General features: G+C 42.6%; 1 protein-coding gene and 1 long non-coding RNA gene across 6 annotated transcripts in view; one reads left to right on the forward strand and one right to left on the reverse strand.

Moving 5' to 3' along the window:
* The window catches only part of vwa8 (von Willebrand factor A domain containing 8), a 367,132-nt gene that overhangs the window by 82,048 nt on the left and 266,412 nt on the right, over positions 1–18,672 (reverse strand). For all 4 annotated transcript variants that reach the window (XM_087993166.1, XM_087993165.1, XM_087993168.1 and 1 more), the window contains 3 exons: positions 16,590–16,671; positions 15,634–15,838; positions 3,145–3,253 (listed from right to left, as the gene is read on the reverse strand). In XM_087993166.1, coding sequence (XP_087849292.1) covers positions 3,145–3,253; positions 15,634–15,838; positions 16,590–16,671 — 396 coding nt within the window. The remainder of the gene's footprint in view (positions 1–3,144; positions 3,254–15,633; positions 15,839–16,589; positions 16,672–18,672) is intronic.
* The window catches only part of LOC148148682 (uncharacterized), a 33,742-nt gene that overhangs the window by 9,491 nt on the left and 5,579 nt on the right, over positions 1–18,672 (forward strand). For both annotated transcript variants that reach the window (XR_015758953.1, XR_015758952.1), the window contains exon 2: positions 16,564–16,742. This is a non-coding gene — a long non-coding RNA (uncharacterized LOC148148682). The remainder of the gene's footprint in view (positions 1–16,563; positions 16,743–18,672) is intronic.

The following is an 18,672-nucleotide window of genomic DNA, read 5'->3' on the forward strand; positions in this document are numbered from 1 at the left end:
TGGATGAGAGTGAGGACTGCAGGGTGGATAAAGTTACAGACCATGGTACTGTCTTGGAGGAAGACATTCAAGCAGTAGAGGACAGTATAGTGAGGGAAAGTGACAATGTTCTCTGCAGCCAAGAGCGAGAAACATTTACAGCAGGAAGGGTAAGATCCAATGGTCATGGTTCATGTTGATACCTATGACATATGTACAACAAGGAAAGAGGTTCTGCTGAGCGAGTATGGGAAATTAAAATGCAGACCCTCAAAGGTAATACTCCCTGAGCTATGTGCAATTGTCTGAAGACAAATGTCATCCACAATCTCAAGCTATATTGAAAAGGTAGAATGAACACATGTGCCCAGAGCATGAGCCTGGGCCTCTGGCTTACTATCCTGTGTCATTATCACTATACTTACACGTCACCAATTTATGGTAAATTCAACCCATGCAAAGTATACCGGCATGGAAGCCTTCAAAGCAAAGGAAATGTGCAAAAGCTAACCTGAGGGTGACAATCCCAGGGCACCACACTTTACCAGGAAGACAAGACTGAGCCATTTACACAACTGCATGCTGCAAGCCACAGTCATAGAGTGATGCATTATAGATCATTTCACGGTGAGTACTTGCAGCAAAGGATGCTGCCTACCTGAAGCACATTGTACATCCAACTGTGCTCCTGCTCAACCCCATCCCTCACTTTCTGTCATAGAGATATACAGCAGGGTAACAGACCCTTTGTTCCAACTCACCCATGCCGTCCAGATATCCTATATAAATCTAGTCCCATTTGCCAGCATTTGGCCATATCTCTCTAAACCCTTCCAATCATATACCCATCCAATTGCCTTTTAAATGTCATAATCACACCAACATCCACCACTTCCTCTGGTAGCTCATTCCATACATTCAACACCCTCGGCATGAAAAAGTTGCCCCTTAGGTTCCTTTTATATCTCTCCCCTCTCACCCTAAACTTCTGCCCTCTAGTTTTAGACTCCCCCAACCCAGGGAAACAACCTTGTCTATTTACCCTATCCATGCCCCTCATGATTTTATAAACTTCTATAAGGTCACCCCTCAGCCACCGACGCTCCAGGGAAAACAGTCCCAGCCTGTTCAGCCTCTCCCTATAGCTCAAATCCTCCAACCCTGGCAACAGCCTTGTAAATCCTTTCTGAAACCTTTCAAGTTAGGAGGGAGAACAGACCAATGTCTTGTGTAGCTGCAACGTGACCTCCCAACTCCTGCACTCAATGCACTGACCAATAAAGGCAAGCATTCCAAACTCTTTCTTCACTATCTTACCTACCTGTAACTCCACTTACAAGGAACTATCAACCTGCACTCCAAGGTCTCTGATCAGCAACACTCCCCAGGACCTTATCATTAAGTGGAGAAGTCCTGCCCTGATTTGCCTTTCCAAAATGTAGCACCTCATATTTGTCCAAGTTGAACTCCATCTGCCACTCCTCGGCCCATTGGCCCATCTGAACAAGAATCCAATTGTACTCTGACGTAAACCTTCTTTGTTGTCTGCTATACCCCCGATTTTGGTGTCATCTGCAAACTTGCTAACCATACCTCGTATATTCACTTCTGCTGAAACCTTGTCCCACGATTTTTGGTTTTGGTCCCAGAGTTGTGTACGTTGTATGACTGAATCTCACTGCAAGTAATGTTTCCCAGTGGAAATGCCCAAGTTTGGATGGTGAATGTTTGCATGCCGCACACCATAGGGAATGATGTGACCGCAGGCACCTTGCACACAATGTGAGTAAATTATTGACAGAGCATGTAAAGGCATTGGGATGAGATGAGCATTTCCAGAATGGCAACCTGCAAATAGTGCAACGTCACAGGGATCAGTGCTGGTGTCACAATTATGTACAATATGTAGAAATGACTTGGATGAGGAAAGTGAATACAATTTAGAGAAGTTGGTGGATGACAAAAGAAAAAGTGGGAAGACAAGTGGTGAGCACAACACAAAAACTCCCTGCTGAGGGATCTGGAGAGGTGAGGTGTGTGGGCACATTGTTGGCAGATGGAATACAATGGGGGGAAATGTCAGTTTATGAACTTTGGCAGGACGAACAGAAGAATTGAATGTTATTTAAATGGAGAAGGACTGCAGAGAGCTATGAGTGATTTGGGAGTTCTCATCCTTGAATCACAAAAATCTAGCATCTAATTTGAGCAGATAGTAGGGAAGGCAAATGGAATACTGTCCTTTATTTCGAAGAGAATGGAACATAAACGTGGGTTGTCTTGCTTAAAACTACACAAGGCAGTAGTCAAACCACAGCTGGAATACAGTGAACAATTTATTGGATCCCTTCTCTAAACCAAGATATACTGGCATTGGAGGCAGTTCAGAGAAGTTCACTCGGCTGATCCCAGATGTGGGACTGGATTATGAGGAAAAGCTGAGTAGACTGGGCCTGTACTCATTGGAATTTGGAAGAATTAGAGGACCCTTACAAGAAACCTACAAGATTCTTATATGCCCTTTATGGGGTAGCTGTGGAAAAGTTGTTTCCTGTTGTGGGAGAGTCCAGGACCAGAGGGCATAACCCCAGAATAAAGGGTCACACTTTTAGGTCGAAGATGAGGAGGAATTGCTTCTCTCAGAGTGCAGTGAACCTATGGAATTTTTTTCTTCAGAGTGATGTAGAGATTGGGTCATTATTCAAGGTTGAGATAGGCAGATTTTTAATCAGCAAGGGTTTGAGGAAAAGGCAGGAAAGTGGAGTTGAGCCATGCTTTCATTGAATGGTGGAGTAAACTCAATGAAATGAATGGCCTATTTCAATTAATGTGTCTTACGTTTTTATGCAGTTAAGATTCAGATCAATCATGATATAATTGATTGGAGAAACTGGCATGAGTGGCTGAATGGTTTCCTGTTTCTCAGAGGCAATCAGGAATAATTCCTCTTGATGACAATGGATCACTCGAATGGAGTCTGACCGCTGCTATTACCAACAACGATTGTGATGCTGGGAGACTTTGCTTCAATAGTGAATACTCATCAAATGTTGATCAGGAACTGAGGATTTTAGACTGCCTCTGTTTTAATTTGCATTATCATTACATTGTATGCTATTAATATTTTTATTTGTTTAGAAAACAAATCCCTTATTCCTTACTTACCAGTTCCTCCTGCCCATGTATTGCCCCCAACATGCGGGGTGTTATCCACATCAATTCTTCCATGTTTAGGGGCAGTCACATCCAATCCACTGTCCCTCTCTACTGTAATCTGAAAGGACAAAATATTGCAATTACTTTTCCCTCCTCTATGAGAAGAATTCATTAAGCTGAACAAACCCATTCCTTTGGGAGGGGATCAACTTTACTGTGCACTATCACACTCTTCTTTCCCTCAGGAGATAGTAGTCTTGCTTCACAGTTAATGTCATGTGGGTTTCAGAGAACATTCCGGACACTAGGCTGACCATCCAGTGCTGTATTGAGAGGCTAATGTACCATTAAACATTTTTCTCGTGTTCTCTTAGGAGGCTGTAAATGACTTGTTGCATCATTTAGAAGACAAGGAAGGGAGTTAACCCCAGTGTTCGACTAATATTCACCCTCCCATCAATTTCTTGTAATTGTCGCATTGCACTTTATGGGACTTCTTGGTGAATTGACCTCTATGCTTTTTTACATTACAATTGCAATAACATCATAAAAATAATTAATGTGCTGGAAAATGTTATGGAATGCTCTGAAGTTATGAAAAATACTTTATGAATGTAAGTCTTTATTTCTTCATCTTTTCGACTGATCTAGACTAAAAGCCATGATTGGTTAAGGATTGGAAATTTTGAAAATCAAGAGATAGGAAAAGATACAAAGGGCATGGACTTCCTTTATCACCAGTTGTGGGTGGTCCAATGATGAAGTGACTTCAGACATATAACATGAAATTATGGAGACAAAACTGACTTGGTCTTGGACATGGATACAAAACTGGCTTGGTTACAGAAGAGTAGCAGTGGAAAGGTGTTTTTCAGAATGGAAACGTTAACTAGTGCTGTTCCACAAAAATCACCCTCAGGTCCTCTGTTGTTTGTAGGATATAGGAATGATCTGGAGGAAAATGTGGGTGGTCTGATTAGTAAGTTTGCAGATGACATGAAGATTGATTTGGAGATGCCGGTGTTGGACTGGGGCGTACAAATTTAAAAATCACACAACACCAGGTTATAGTCCAACAGGTTTATTTGGAAGCACTAGCTTTCGGAGTGCTGCTCCACAATCACCTGATGAATGAGCAGTGCTCCAAAAGCTAGTGCTTCCAAATAAATCTGTTGGACTATAACCTGGTGTTGTGTGATTGTTAGATTTGAAGATTGATAGAGTTGCTGACAATACTGACGATTATGAAAGGATACAACAGGATAAATCGGTGACTTGGGCACAGAAATGGCAGATGGAGTTTAATCCAAACAAATGTGTGGTGATGTATTTTGGAGGATCAAATTTAGGTGTGATACAGACTGAATAAAGGCAGAAGGTTTGTTTTTTAGTTCAGTTAGAGCATGATAATTGGCACAGCCTCGGAAAGATGAAGGACCTATTCCAGTGCTATATTTATCTCTTGTTCTTTTGAAATAGTAACAGCAGCACTGCACAGTATTAAGTGTAACAGGGAAGTATGCAATAGAGAGAAAAGCTATTCAGTTCACTGTGTTGGGGTTGGCATTTGAAAGGCCTCAGTACTGCCAACTGGTCATACTCCCCTGACAATGGAAAAACGTTTCCAGAGAATCCCTACAGTGTGGAAATGGGCCATTCAGCCCAACAAGTCCAACATCGACCCTCCAAAGAGCATCCCACCCAGACCCAACATCCCTTCCCCTATCCCTGTAACTCTGCATTTCTCATGGTCAATGCAACTAACCTACATATCCCTGAACACAATGGGCAATTTAGCTTGGCTAATCCACCTAACTTGCACACCTTTGGACTATGGGAGGAAACTGGAATGCCATTGGAAACCCACACAGACACGGGGAGAATTTGCGGACTCCATAAAGACAGTCCCCTGAGGGTGGAATTGAATCTGGGTCCCTGGTGCTGTGAGGCAGTAGAGTTAACCACTGAGCCACCATGTCGCCGTTTCTGTCTACCTACTTTATCAAATTCCTTCATATTTGTGATTATTGTGCTGAACAAAACTCCTCTAAACCTCTGCTTAAAACGTCAATCAGAAAACTATTCAAATTCATCCTCTGTTTCATATTCAAACCATTCACAATAACAGAGGGGACACAATCTGATATTCCCACTGAGAAACAGCATGGACCACTGCCTCTCTCACAGATATACTCTCCTTCATTCAAACACTCAAATACAAACTCTTCCTGAAACAGTGGGCTGGACTGTCATCCTCAAGGCAGGTAGGAGCAGTTGGGAAAATTTCCAGCTTCAGGACGGTCCAGCTCTGGAAGCAGGATTTTCAATGCAGGTGGAAGCCAGGCCAGCTGACTGTGGAGGAAGTTTGGATGCAGCCCCAGGGGATGTAAAATGCTGAGGTCAGATGTTTAAAAAGGCCTTGCTGTTTTCGGACGTGGTTCTGGCTATAAAACAGAAGAGAAAACGCTCTGCAGTCCTCCTCTTCCCCCACACCCCCATGACTCAACTACACCACCTCATGACCCCAAACATCTCCATTAGTCCATTAACTAAACATAGTCCATTAATCCACTCATGCCAAGTTATGGCCACTTGAATAATAATTTTGAAAAAGTATTAATTCTAAACTGCTGAGTCTTACGACATGCACGAAAATTCAATTCATAGAAGACAGTTCACTTCGGAGAACTATATTTTGTGTAAGTGCATTCGAATGTACTGGGGAGTGTTGGAGAAATAACTCCAATCTGAGGTGAGTTGCTTCCTAGTTGCTGTGGGGAGATTCCTGCCATTGGGATCAAGTAATGTGGATCAATCCTGTATAAACATTGTGCTGCTGTGCTCTGGGCAAGTTGTTCCTCCTCAGTCGGATGGCACAGCTCACAAGCAGAACACAAACATAATCCTGGTGGTCATGTAGCTTGATTGGGTCGCCTCAATTCCTGATATCGTGCTGTCAACAACTACTCCTTCCACAGCGTGTGTCCCTCGCCAATGAAGATTCGAAGAAGATTCCCTTTGGCCCATCAGGTCTGTACCTCCAAAGCTACTCTAAATTTACAGAAGTGCCATATTCCGAGAGTGGGCCCATAGCCTTGAATGTGATTGTATTCAAGTACATCTTAAAGGGTTACCTGCCTCAACTACCCTCCAAGATAGAGCATTCTGAATCCCCATCAGAATCCCCATATTTTTCTTCTCATCCCCTCTACTTTCACCTTAAAATTACACCCCCTTGTTCATGACCTTTCAACTAAGGGGAGCAGCTGCTTTCTACTTACCCTGTCTATGCCGCTCATAATTTTATCCAACTCAACATTCATGTTCCACAGATTCCTTCCTGGCAGACTCCATATTTTTCAGTTGATGACTGGACTGGTTGATGTATGGTTCCTGCTTTGTTTGGGCTGCTCACAACTCAATCTAAGCTGATCACACCATGATCTTCTCACTGAGTGGTTAAAGATTTATGACTGACATAAATCTATTGACATTCTGTCAGATACACATTAGAATCACATTCAACTGAACACTCCATATCCATAACAGTTTAGTTACATGCCATTCAACACAAGAACAAGAGCCTGGAAAACAGTTTGCTCTTCCTAGGATTAGTCTTTCACATGATCTTGCCTGAGGTCTGGTACCCTCAGGTTAAATCACAATAACAATTTTTCATACAGTGATGGGCAGAGCTTTACCTTGTGACAGCAATTCACCCTTTCAGGTCCTACTTTTCTGACACAACGGTTACAAAGTGAAGGGTGTTGTTCCTTAAGAACAGAACATAGATCAGTACAGCACAGTACAGGCCCTGCGGCCCACGATGTTGTGCTGAGCATTTACCTGAAATTAAGATCAACCCTCAATTTACTGCTGTTCATGTACTTGTCCAGCAGTTGCTTAAATGTCCCTAATGTCTCTGACTCTACTGGCAGTACATTCCACGCAGTCACCACTCTCTGCATAAAGAACATACCTCTGACATCTCCCTTATACCTTCCTCAATCACCTGAAAATGATGACCCCTCATGACAGCCATATCTGCCTTGGGGGAAAGTCTCTGGCTATCTCCTCTATTTATACCTCTCATTACCTTGTACACCTCTATCAGGTCACCTCCCTTCCTTCTTCTCTCCAGAGTGAAAAGCCCTAGCTCACTCAACCTCTCTTCATAAAACAAGGCCTCCAATCCAGGCATCATCCTGATAAATCTCCTCTCCACCTTCTCTAAAGCATTGACATCCATCCTATAATGATGCTACCAGAACTGGACACAGTATTCCAAGTGTGGTCTAACCAGGACTCTATAGAACTGCAGCAAAACCTCACGGCTCTTAAACTCAATCCCGCTGTTAATGAAAGCCAAAACACCATACACCTTCATAACAACCCTATCAACTTGGGTGGCACCTTTGAGGGATCTATGTACATGGACCCCAAGATGCCGCTGTTCTTCCACACTGCCAAGAATCCTGTCTTTAACACTGCATTCAGCATTCAAATTCAACCTTCCAAAATGAATCACTTCGCACTTATCCAGGTTGAACTCCATCTGCGAGGAGAAAGTGAGGACTGCAGATGCTGGAGATCAGAGCTGAAAATGTGTTGCTGGAAAAGCGCAGGTCAGGTAGCATCCAGGGAACAGGAGAATTGACGTTTCGGCCATTCCTGAAGAAGGGCTTATGTCCGAAACGTCGATTCTCCTGTTCCTTGGATGCTGCCTGACCTGCTGCGCTTTTCCAGCAACACATTTTCAGCTCTGAATTCCATCTGCCACTTCTCAGCCCAGCTCTGTACCCTGTCAATGTCTTGTTGTAGCCTGCAACAGCCCTCAACATTATTGATAACACCACCAACCTTTTTGTCATCAGCAAACTTACTAACCCACCTTTCTGGATGCATGTTTGCTCAGTGAGCTGGAAGGTTCATTTTCAGATATTTCATTTCCATACCCGGTAATATCATCAGTGAGCCCCCAGATGAAACACTGGTGGTATGGCCTGCTTTTTATTTATGTATCCCTGGGTTGGTGATGTCATTTCCTGTGGTGATGTCATTTCCTGCTCTTTTTCTCAGAGGGTGGTAAATGGGATCCAAGTCAATGTGTTTGTTGATAGAGCTCTGGTTGGAATGCCATGCTTCTAGGAATTCTCTCTGTTTGGCTTGTCCTAGGATGGATGTGTTGTCCCATTGTCCCAGTTGAAGTGGTGTCCTTCCTCATCTGTATGTAAGGATACTAGTGAGAGAGGGTCATGTTGTTTTGTGGCTAGTTGATGTTCATGTATCCTGATGGCTAGTTTTCAGCCTGTTTGTCTAATGTAGTGTTTGTTACACTTCTTGCAAGGTATTTTGTAAATGACATTAGTTTTGCTTGTTGTCTGTATAGGATCTTGCAAGTTCATAAGCTGCTGTTTTAGTGTGTTGGCGGGTTTGTGGGCTACAATGATGCCAAGAGGTCTGAGTAGTCTGGCTGTCATTTCCGAGATGTCTTTGATGCAGGGGAGAGTGGCTAGCGTTTCTGGACGTATTTTGTCTGCTTGTTTGGATTTGTTGCTGAGAAACCGGTGGACTGCATTCATTGGGTACCTGATCTTTTCGAATACACTGTGTAGGTGATTTTCTGCTCTGTGTAGTTCCTCTATGCTGCAGTGTGTGGTGGCTCATTGAAATAATGGTACTCATGGGTACAGAAACAAGGTGGGTAAATGGAATTTTCACATTCATCAGTCAGGATGTAAATGAATGATGGAATGGGGCTTGGGAGACTAAATGTGTAGAAACAGGCCCTTTGGCCCAGCAAGTCCACACCAATCCTCCAGATCCATTCCCTTATTTCTCGACATTTCCCCTGACTCATACACCTAACACCAGGGGCAATTTAGCATAGCCAATCCACCTAATCTTCAGACTGTGGGAGGAAACTGGAGCACCCGGAGGAAACCCACGCAGACACAAGGAGAATGTGCAAACGCCACACAGTCATTCGCCCAAGGCTGGAATTGAATCCGGGTCCCTGGCGCTGTGAGGTAGTAGTGCTAACCACTGAGCCACCGTGTTGGGATTCCATGATCGATATGGTCAATGTTTCACTCACCAACTCTGCGTTCTATGCCCTCGGTATGAAAGAGCAGTTCATGCTCTGTGACCTGAATGCCTTGAATTTAATCTCATTCCAGATATCTCAACCCCTAGGCTGTCCCATTAAATCATACTTTAATACATGTCTGCTCAGCAACCTGTGGGTTCATCATTTCCAACAGATGTAGCTCAACGTTTCTCGACATTATGTTTCATAGCAGATTAATCATGTTTAGAAACTCCACTTCCCAGAAAAACAAACTAAACAAATTTCTTTCATCTACTTAATCTACCCAAAAGATGAGTGATGGGAGAGTGGTGTGTAGATTAAGAGGGATGTTACATACGACAATACAATGGTGCTCGGTCAATACTTTTCAAAGGTGATGCTTTTGACATAGGAATGGTTATTAAGTTTTTCGCACATTTTCAAATAGCTCAGAGTCTGGTTAGAAAAACAATAATTATATTCCCTTACCACACTGCCAATTGATTTAAACTTTGCTTACATTTCCTGCATCACTCAAAGCTGGTGTGAAATGGCTACATGAAAAGGAAATGGTTTCCCTAACTACTGTTTTGGCTTCACATTAAAGATCGCACACTGCCTTAAAACTGATCTGAGGTGGGGCCCTTTCTTCTGAACACCACGGTCCTGAGCTCACAACTGGAACACAACCTGCATACGCAGTTTCCCAGCATGGGTTATCAGCAACTGAAACGGCACATACGAGGGATGCATAATTGGAACATTTACCCGAAAATGTTCAAAAGGATTAAACTCGGCTTTTCAGATGAGAAAAGAAAAATTGCCTTTGAAAGAAAACATAAGAATCCACCTCTCATTAAATATTGCCTTTCACTTGGCTCCAGCTTTCTCCATCTTTTGGAAATGGAGGCATATTACTTTGCTGAAATGCAAGTGAACATCTGGACAAATGGAAATCTGGAGAGAAGCCAGTAAACCGCACGAAACACACAAAACGATGCACCAGCATATGTACACAAAACTTACATTTCTGAACTAACTAATGTAGCACAGAGTGCTGAATAAACTCTGACAAAACTTAAGCCCAAGTCGCCTAAAGAGATACGAGGACAAGTGACCAAAGCTTGGTCAAAAAAGCAAGTCTTTTAAGAGTAGCTGAAGTAGGAGGGAGAGAAGAAGAGGGTGAGGGAGGATATTTCTTAAGGCATGGATGTTGCTGGTGGATTGATGAATGCAATAAGTGCTATTCACTACACACGGATTTTCACCTCCAAAACCAGACTTACACACTAACTACAAAATTCAAGAATGTGTACACTTCACACTCAAGAATTTCAATGAATATTGCTTTTCAATAAACTGGGTGACAGTACTGCCTAGATGATGGAGGGGATCATACAACAGTACCATTTGGAGCATGTGGTTAGCAATAAGCTGCTTACTGATGTCTAGGTTGGTACAGCTTGGAGTTTCCTGAAGCTGTTTAGTACCTGAAGACTTACGGGTTTATCTTTCTCATTTTCATGTTTTGGTAAAACAAACAAGGGCAGGATTTATACAATTAAAAGTGGGGCCTTGGGTAGTGTTGTAGAACAGAGAGATCTATGGGTTCAGGTACATAATTCTTGGAAGTTTTTGTCACACATAAGGTGGTTAAAAAGGCATTCAGCATGCTTGCTCAGGCCTTTGAGTACAGGAGTTGGGATGTTATGTTGACGTTGTATTAGACATTGGTGAGGCCTCTTCTGAATTACTGTATGCAAGGTAACTCTGTTATAGTGTCATAGAGATGTAAAGCACGGAAACAGACCATTCCGTCGAACTCATCCATGCCAACCAGATATCCCAACCTAATATCGTCCCAGATGCCAGCACCCAGCCTATATCCCTCCAATCCTTTCCTATTCATCCAGATGCCTTTTAAATGTTGCAATTGTACTAGCCTCCACCACTTCCTCTGGCAGCCCATTCCATACACGTAACACCCTCTGCATGAAAAGGTTGCCCCTTAGGTCTCTTGTATATCTTTCCTCTCTCACCCTAAACCTATGCCCTCTAGTTCTAGACTCCCCCACCCCAGGGAAGAGACTTTGTCTATTGATCCTATCCACGCCCCTCATGATTTTATAAACCTCAACAATATCTCCCCTCAGCCTCAATGTTCCAGGGAAAATAGTGCCAGCCTATTCAACCTGTTATAGGAAGAATATTATTAAGCTGGAGAGGATTCAGAATAGATTTACCGATGTTGCCAGGAATGGAGGGTTTGAGTTTTAAGGAGAGGCTGGATAGGCTGGGACGTCTTTCACCGGAGTATAAGACGTTGAAGGATAACATTCTAGAAGTTTATAAAATCAAGAAGGGTATAGATAAGGTGAATGACAGATACCTTTTCCCTAGGATGGGGAATTGCAAGACTAGGGGACATACTTTTAAGGTGAATGGAGAAAGATTTAAAAAAGACACGAGGGAAATTTTTTTTACACACAGAGTGGTTTGTGTGAGAAATGAACATCCAGAATAAGTGGTGACAATAGGTACAGTTACAACATTTAAAAGACATTTAGATAAGTACATGAATAAGAAATGTTTGTTGGGATATTGTCCAAGCACAGGTAGGTGTGACTAGTTTAGTTTGGGATTATGGACTAGTTGGACCAATGGGCCTATTTTCATGCTGTATGACTCCATGTAAAAAAGATTTGGTTAAAGACACAAGAAGGGAGACAGGAAATGGATGAAGATTTTATCTCATTCCTATTTAACTTTACTTCTTAATAATTCCTGATTACGGTCTGCGTATGAACTGCCAAAGGAAGTGGTGGAGACTGGTCCAGTTATAACATTTAAAAGGCACCTGGATGGGTCTATATGATTGGGAGGGTTGAGAGGGATATGGGCCAAATATTGGGCTTAGATTTATTTCGGATATCTGGTCAGCATGGGCAAGTTGCACCAAAGGGTCTGTTTCCGTGCTGTACAGGTCCATGACTCTATCTTTCAGAGAGCTATTTGTTCATCAGCTGAAAAGATGAGCCAGGATTACAATCTCAATCTTATTTGGAAAATAAAAGAACTTCTATGGAGAAAGTGAGGACTCTTGCACCTAGATGGAGCCTTTTACGTCCATAATTCACTCCCTCTTCTTCAATTTGCTTTCCTGACATTCTGAATATGAAGTATTCCTGACATATATTCACTACAATAATGTAGGAAATGAGGCAATCTAGTTGCAAATAGTGAGGTCCTAATGACAGTAATATGACAAAGTTCTGATGTGAGCTCTTCCAATGAGTTTAGGAGAGGGGTAAAAAGAGGATGACAGCAAAATGACAGAAAACTTTGAAAAAAACTTTACGACAATGCTTTGGAACTGCCACATTTATTTTGTAAGAAAATCAGTCAGAAGCTGCACAACGCAGCGAACGTTTTTGCTTCGTATTACTTAAAGCTAGCTTTCACTGACATGTGAGGCCTTGTAGGGGTCCCACATTTCTACAAGAAACAAGTTGCAGGCAGAGTCAGATTCTCTTCCTTAAAAATCTTTTAGTTAATGCTTGGAATTAACCACCTACACTCAAGGTATCAGGGCACCACCATTGGTGGTGCATTAGTTAGGGATAAATATAGAATAATAGGTGTAGAGGAATGGGTCTGGGTGGATTACTCTTCGGTGTGGACTTGTTGGGCCGAAGAGCTTGATTCTCTGATGATTCTGTGAGTCATTCACTAAGCATGCAACAACTATTCACTAACTGAAAGGCTTTTTGTGTGGAATCAGTGACAGTTCACCCACCCTTGGCTGTTATTGGCTGATGGCTGGCCTTGATGTGTGTTAGGGACAGGAACGGAACACCAAGGACTTTTACTGACTTACAAGACTATTTTGTGCAGCGGAAAAGCTCAGAGTCACAAGGTGCTTTGGAGGACAAGGGAACAGCCACGGACAGCAACAGCTCAGTGCTGTATCCAAAAGCTTTTTCTTTTAAAAATATTGAAGTTACAGGGGAGGTATAAGTACTGCAGCATTACCAGAACATTCTGGAAATATAAGATCCATCGAGCAGTAGCTAAGCTCTTTCTCAACAGATGATCTTACGATGATCATTGGTCAAAGAGGAGAAGGCCTATCTGTGCGTTTGCAAAGCCATCACTATTTTCTGTTCAAGCTTTAGGTATCAAAGATTGTCGGGAGCAGATGGGAATGTGGAATTTCAGACCTGATCTTACTGAATGGCAGAGCAGGTTCTGTCCTACTTCATATGTTTGTACGTCCCTTAAGCAGCACCCTCTCACCTTGCCGCACACTTGATCCTGAGTGCTTCTCCTCAAGTTACTTGTCTCTCCCTAATAGAGAGACACTGCAGTCCCTCGTGCATTTGGCTTATTAACTAATTATTGGCCAGGACACCAGGGAAGACTCCCTGCCTACCCCTTTGTCAAAATGTCCTGGCTTCTTTTGCCTTTACGTAACAGGGTAGATGCTTAATGTCTTGGCAAAATCGTATCCTGCGCACTGCATCACATGCAGCATCTTTTTCTCAGACCAAAAAGTGCATTTCATTGGAAATACTGACACTGGCACAGGGAATAGGTTAACATATCCATTTTGTTCTCTGATTCCTTACTCAGTCTTCTCTACCTGGCAGTGAGCTCTGTCTAATTCAACATGAAACTGTCTCAGGGGTTTCCAAACACAACTGCAATGTACTTGAATTACTTGTAACTGAGATATTCATTTACTGAATTCCAAAACAAACACAAGTGAAGCCAAGGTTGCTATACAGGGATCTGTAATTAGTTGGAATGATGCAGGGTTACAGTTACAACGGAAAATGACTAATTCTGCATTTCATATCATAGTGTCTGAAAAAGACGTCTTATGCCACCTGCTGGAGACTTTCAGCCATCACATCACAAACATAACCAATTATTTTAGGTTTTATTCCTACGATCTTGTTAGAGTAATTTTCATGACTACCGGATGTCCCAAAATACATTACATTTAGTGAATTACTATTGAAATGCAGTCACTTTGTAATATAGGGATCAGGATTTCCCAAATAAAAGAAAGAACTGTGGATGCTGGATCTGAAACAAGTGAAATAGAAATTACTAGAGGAACTTAGGTCTGGCAGCATCTGTGAAAAGAAAATAGAGCTAAAGTTTTGAATCCAAAACTTTAGAACTGTTTTCTCAAAATATTGACTTTGCCTTCTGTCCACAAACTCTGCCAGACCTGCTGAGTTACTCCAGTAATTTCTGTTTCATTTGTTTCACAGTAGCAATTTGCACACAGTAAGGTACCACAAAAAAAAACAATGTGATAATGACCAGGTAATTTCCTTAAGCAATATTCTTTTAAGGGATCAACATTGATTTGGATAGCTGGACAAACGCCCTTGTTTCTTTTCAAAATTGTGGGATCTCTTAGGCTCACATGAGGGGACTGACAGAGCCTCCAGTTTAATCTCCCATCTGAAAGATTGCACCTCCAACAACATAGCATTCTCCTCGTACTGCACTGGGTAAGTTAGCAACAGCTTGGAAGGGTTTAACAGGAATGACTAGCTCAAGCATACAGAGTAGGTAAGTAACAGAGAAAAAAAAAACAAATCTAAAACCAAACCAGATACTGGAGGAGAAATCTATCATTGGTGGGGGGAAAGTAGAGTCAACATTTCAGATCCAGTGACCCTTCTTCAGAACAGAGCAGAGCTGTTCTTAAGAAAGGTAAGTGGACTTGAAACATTGACTCTGCTTTCTCTCCACAGATGCTGCCGAGTTTCTCCAGTAATAGGTAACAAGCTAGGTTTCCCAGTTTGTGACAGGATCCTAGATTCAGCTTGCACAGGGACAAGGCCTCTGCAGCAGAGATGGGGAATGCAGAATCAACAACATCTCCTTTTTCTGATTAACGTCCAGCTGGGCCAGAAGATTTGGATTTCAATGTTCAGATCTGATGTTGAATGTAGCCAAAGCGCTGACATCATGCAGTTGTGGCTTTAATTGCAAACATACTGATGGAACCCACACCTCAATTCAAGATAGCAAAAGAACAAAGCTAGCAGAGATAAATGGTGGGAAACAAGATTGACACAGCAGTTTTCAGAAAACCAGAGTCATAAACAAGAAGTAGGAATGTGGGACCAACTGTCCTTTCAAGTAGCCAGCCCAGCCTGATGCTGCAGGTCCCTGTGTTTCCATTGTTATATCTGGTTCTTGTTGCATTGCTGCTTGTAGGATCTTGCTGTACTCTCCACGAGCTGCTGTGTTTTCAGCATTGCATTATTAACTAGCCGCAAAAAGATTTAATTTTTTTTCATATAGAGTGGGAATGTGCCATAAAAATGCAAGTTCTTGTTCTTTCTTTCAGCAGCAACATATGCTAGTCTCCTGCTTGTCAATCCTTAAAGTTTATTCTTTACCTGTAGGGGGCGTCCATCCTCCTGTCCAATCATGGTCCTCCACTCCAGCAGGGAGCGCTGTAAGTGATCAAATCCAGTTTCCCACAGACGCACATGCCCTCCCATGTCCACTGTCACCACTCCACCCGTTCCAATAGGTGCGATCAGGACATCTGTGCCTGAGATTTTAGATAGCCACTGTGCGTATGGAGAGATGATAAGTGCACTGCAAGAGAGAAAAGCACAACAGTAGAGCCAGCCCAGCGTAAACCTCTGAGAAATCAACTGGTCAGTACTGACAAGATGGTTGAGAGTTCAAATCCTACACTTGCTGATACTGAGGGGGAAAAGTGCCCAACTGGTGGGTCCAGGCATCAAGCTTCCTCCACTAACATACTTCTATCCCAAATGAGTTTACTCTCAGTCCTCTACATTTAACCCCACTGAAAAACTGATTCTTCCTTTCCACATGTACTGTGGAAATTACTCATTGCACCAAATACATTCACTTCAACAATGCCATGCAGTGTTCCACTACTCCCATCACACTATAAAGCTTCCATTGTGAATTCCCAATTGAGTTTATTGGTCACTGATTAATGATCCCGAGCTCCAGAAGTGGAAGCAATGTGGGTCTGCTCCCTACGAAGTTCCTGTACCTGAAATAAATGGTTGATATTTCTTAAAAGTACAGCCAAATCATTCAGGATAAATGCAAGGAACTTCATCTTCACACAAAGGGTAATGGAAAACTGGAACTCTCTCTTCCCACAAAAGGTTACTAAGGATCAACATCAATAAAATCTTAAAGTCAAGATTAATAGATTCTTGTGAGGCAAAGGTACTAAGCCTTACTGAACTGAGGTAGGTAAATGGAGTTAAGATAAAGGTTGGTCAAGAGTTAAATAAATGGTGGAAACAGTCAACCTCCTGCTTTGTGTTTTCTCCTAGAACTACTCAATTTAGTACTTTCTCACCTTGGAATGGGAATATATTTAATCCTTTTGGAGTTCAGATCTGTCACTTCCAAGAATCCTGCTGTGTTTGGAGGCTTCACATCTACGAGAAAAGAAAACAAAAGCACTGATGATCTGGGATGGACAATAACCACTTCAGTCTCTTAACTGAAGGTGAGTAAGATCATTATTTACTGCATGTTGTATCATTTGTCTGAAGTAATTTAGTGAGCGTGCACCTTGAAGGTTACCAAATGCAATTTCTGATCTTTTTTCAGTCAAACAGAGAGCAAAATTCCTCAGGCACATCTTTATGCAGGTCGGGTAGAGTTCAGACTGATGTTTTACCCATTCTTTTAGCATGACTGTCTGAGTACCTCACATTTCTCAAAACATGTCTATTCCTGATATGTCAGTCTCTCCTCTGAGTCAGAAGCTCCTCAGTTCAAGTTCTACTTTCGAGTTTGAATCCAAGCTGACACTGGCAGACTAGTACCAAAACGCCACCTTGCTGTCGGAGGTGCCATTCTTCAGGTGAGAGATTTTACTGAGGGCCTATCCATCCAGGTGGACACTAGAGATCACATGGCACTTTAGAAAGTGGAGTTCTCCCTGGAGTCCTGGTTAATACCTAGCAACAACGTGCATATTTTATACCCTTCTGTAACCAGTGTTATTGAAATAGATGGTTTGCTAGTTGCCTTAATAGTGACTATACTTCAAAACTATTTCAACGGCTGTTAGATCTTGTAGTACATTTTGATCAAGTAAAGGCACGAGATAAAGGAAATTGAATTGTTTCATACATTCAGCAGTAGATTCGTGTCTGGATTGTCCTTTTGATTTACCGATGAATTTGGCGCTCTGGGCGAAGCTGAACAGCTGTTATTACTCTACATTAACTCCCTACCCACAGCTAAACAGGCTCTTGTGACATAGCGGCAGTGCCCCAACCTCTGTAACAGGAGCCCCACATTCAAGCCCTACCTGCTCCTGGGGTGCTTAATCAAATCTCTGGACAGGTTGATTAGAAAATACCTACTCTTGATTAAACATTTTATGAGCATCCTAGTGATATGGGTTTGGATGTTGCAGCAAGGATCAAGATTTCCATCTGAAGGAAATGCAGCCTGTGCCTAATGTTGTAGTGGGGCCAGTGTCACGTGAGGTGCAGAATTGTACTGCTCATGGAGAAGTTGGTTCCATTACAATATTACCTATGGATAGCATGTGGCCAAAGTACCAGAGTGGGTGAAGAACAGAATACTTGGGGAATTCCGAGAACACGAGTCACCACATTGGTGGGGGGTAGGGGATTAAACCCCACTGCTCTATGTCTGGAAGACAGGCAGTGGAAGAGAATGGTGTGATTATCTGTGGAAACTACAAACAGACTGAGAAGCAACACTGCATTACAGTCAGAGTCTGAGAAAGTTGTCACGGATTTATGCTGTCAATGGTCCAGTGTTAGAGACCTCAACAGTGAGACTGAAACAACGGGCACCAAGAGATTTGGGTGTGGATATGAGCGGCTAAATGATATTCAAGGACTTTAGAGAGGTACGGTTAGGTGGAGTGGCATGCTAACTTGTCCACAGTTTCCAGGTTAGGTGAATTACCCATAGGACGTGTAGGGTTATAGGGATAGGGTAGGGTAGGGTGGGTGGGTCTGGGTGGGATGTTCTTCAATGGACCGAATGGCCTGCTTCCACACTGTAGGGATTCTATCATTCTATGATTCCAAGTAAGGGACATTGTAGATAGGACTGTTGTCTGCAAAGGCAGAGGACTATTATTGGGCAGAATTTTGGACAGTCAACAATGAGTGGGAATGAGCTACAGAGAGTAAACAACAGATTTCATTAGAAGATGCTGCAAGTTATAGATGTGGTTTGTTGTGACCTGATTTCATTATCAGACTGACCTTCATCCGACAGCATCACTAAACCCATAACCTCTATTGCCTAGAGGTACGGGGCAACAGAGGCATGGGAACACCACCGCCATCCAAGGCACTCCCCATCCTGACGTGGAAATATATTGCCATTCCAACACCGTCACTGGGTCAACATCCTGGAACATCCTCCCCCTCTCCCCCTCTCCC

The sequence above is a fragment of the Chiloscyllium plagiosum genome, unplaced genomic scaffold, assembly GCF_037043375.1.
Source record: "Chiloscyllium plagiosum isolate Xiang-an unplaced genomic scaffold, Cpla_swu_hap1 HiC_scaffold_12, whole genome shotgun sequence".
Classification (NCBI taxonomy): domain Eukaryota; kingdom Metazoa; phylum Chordata; class Chondrichthyes; order Orectolobiformes; family Hemiscylliidae; genus Chiloscyllium; species Chiloscyllium plagiosum.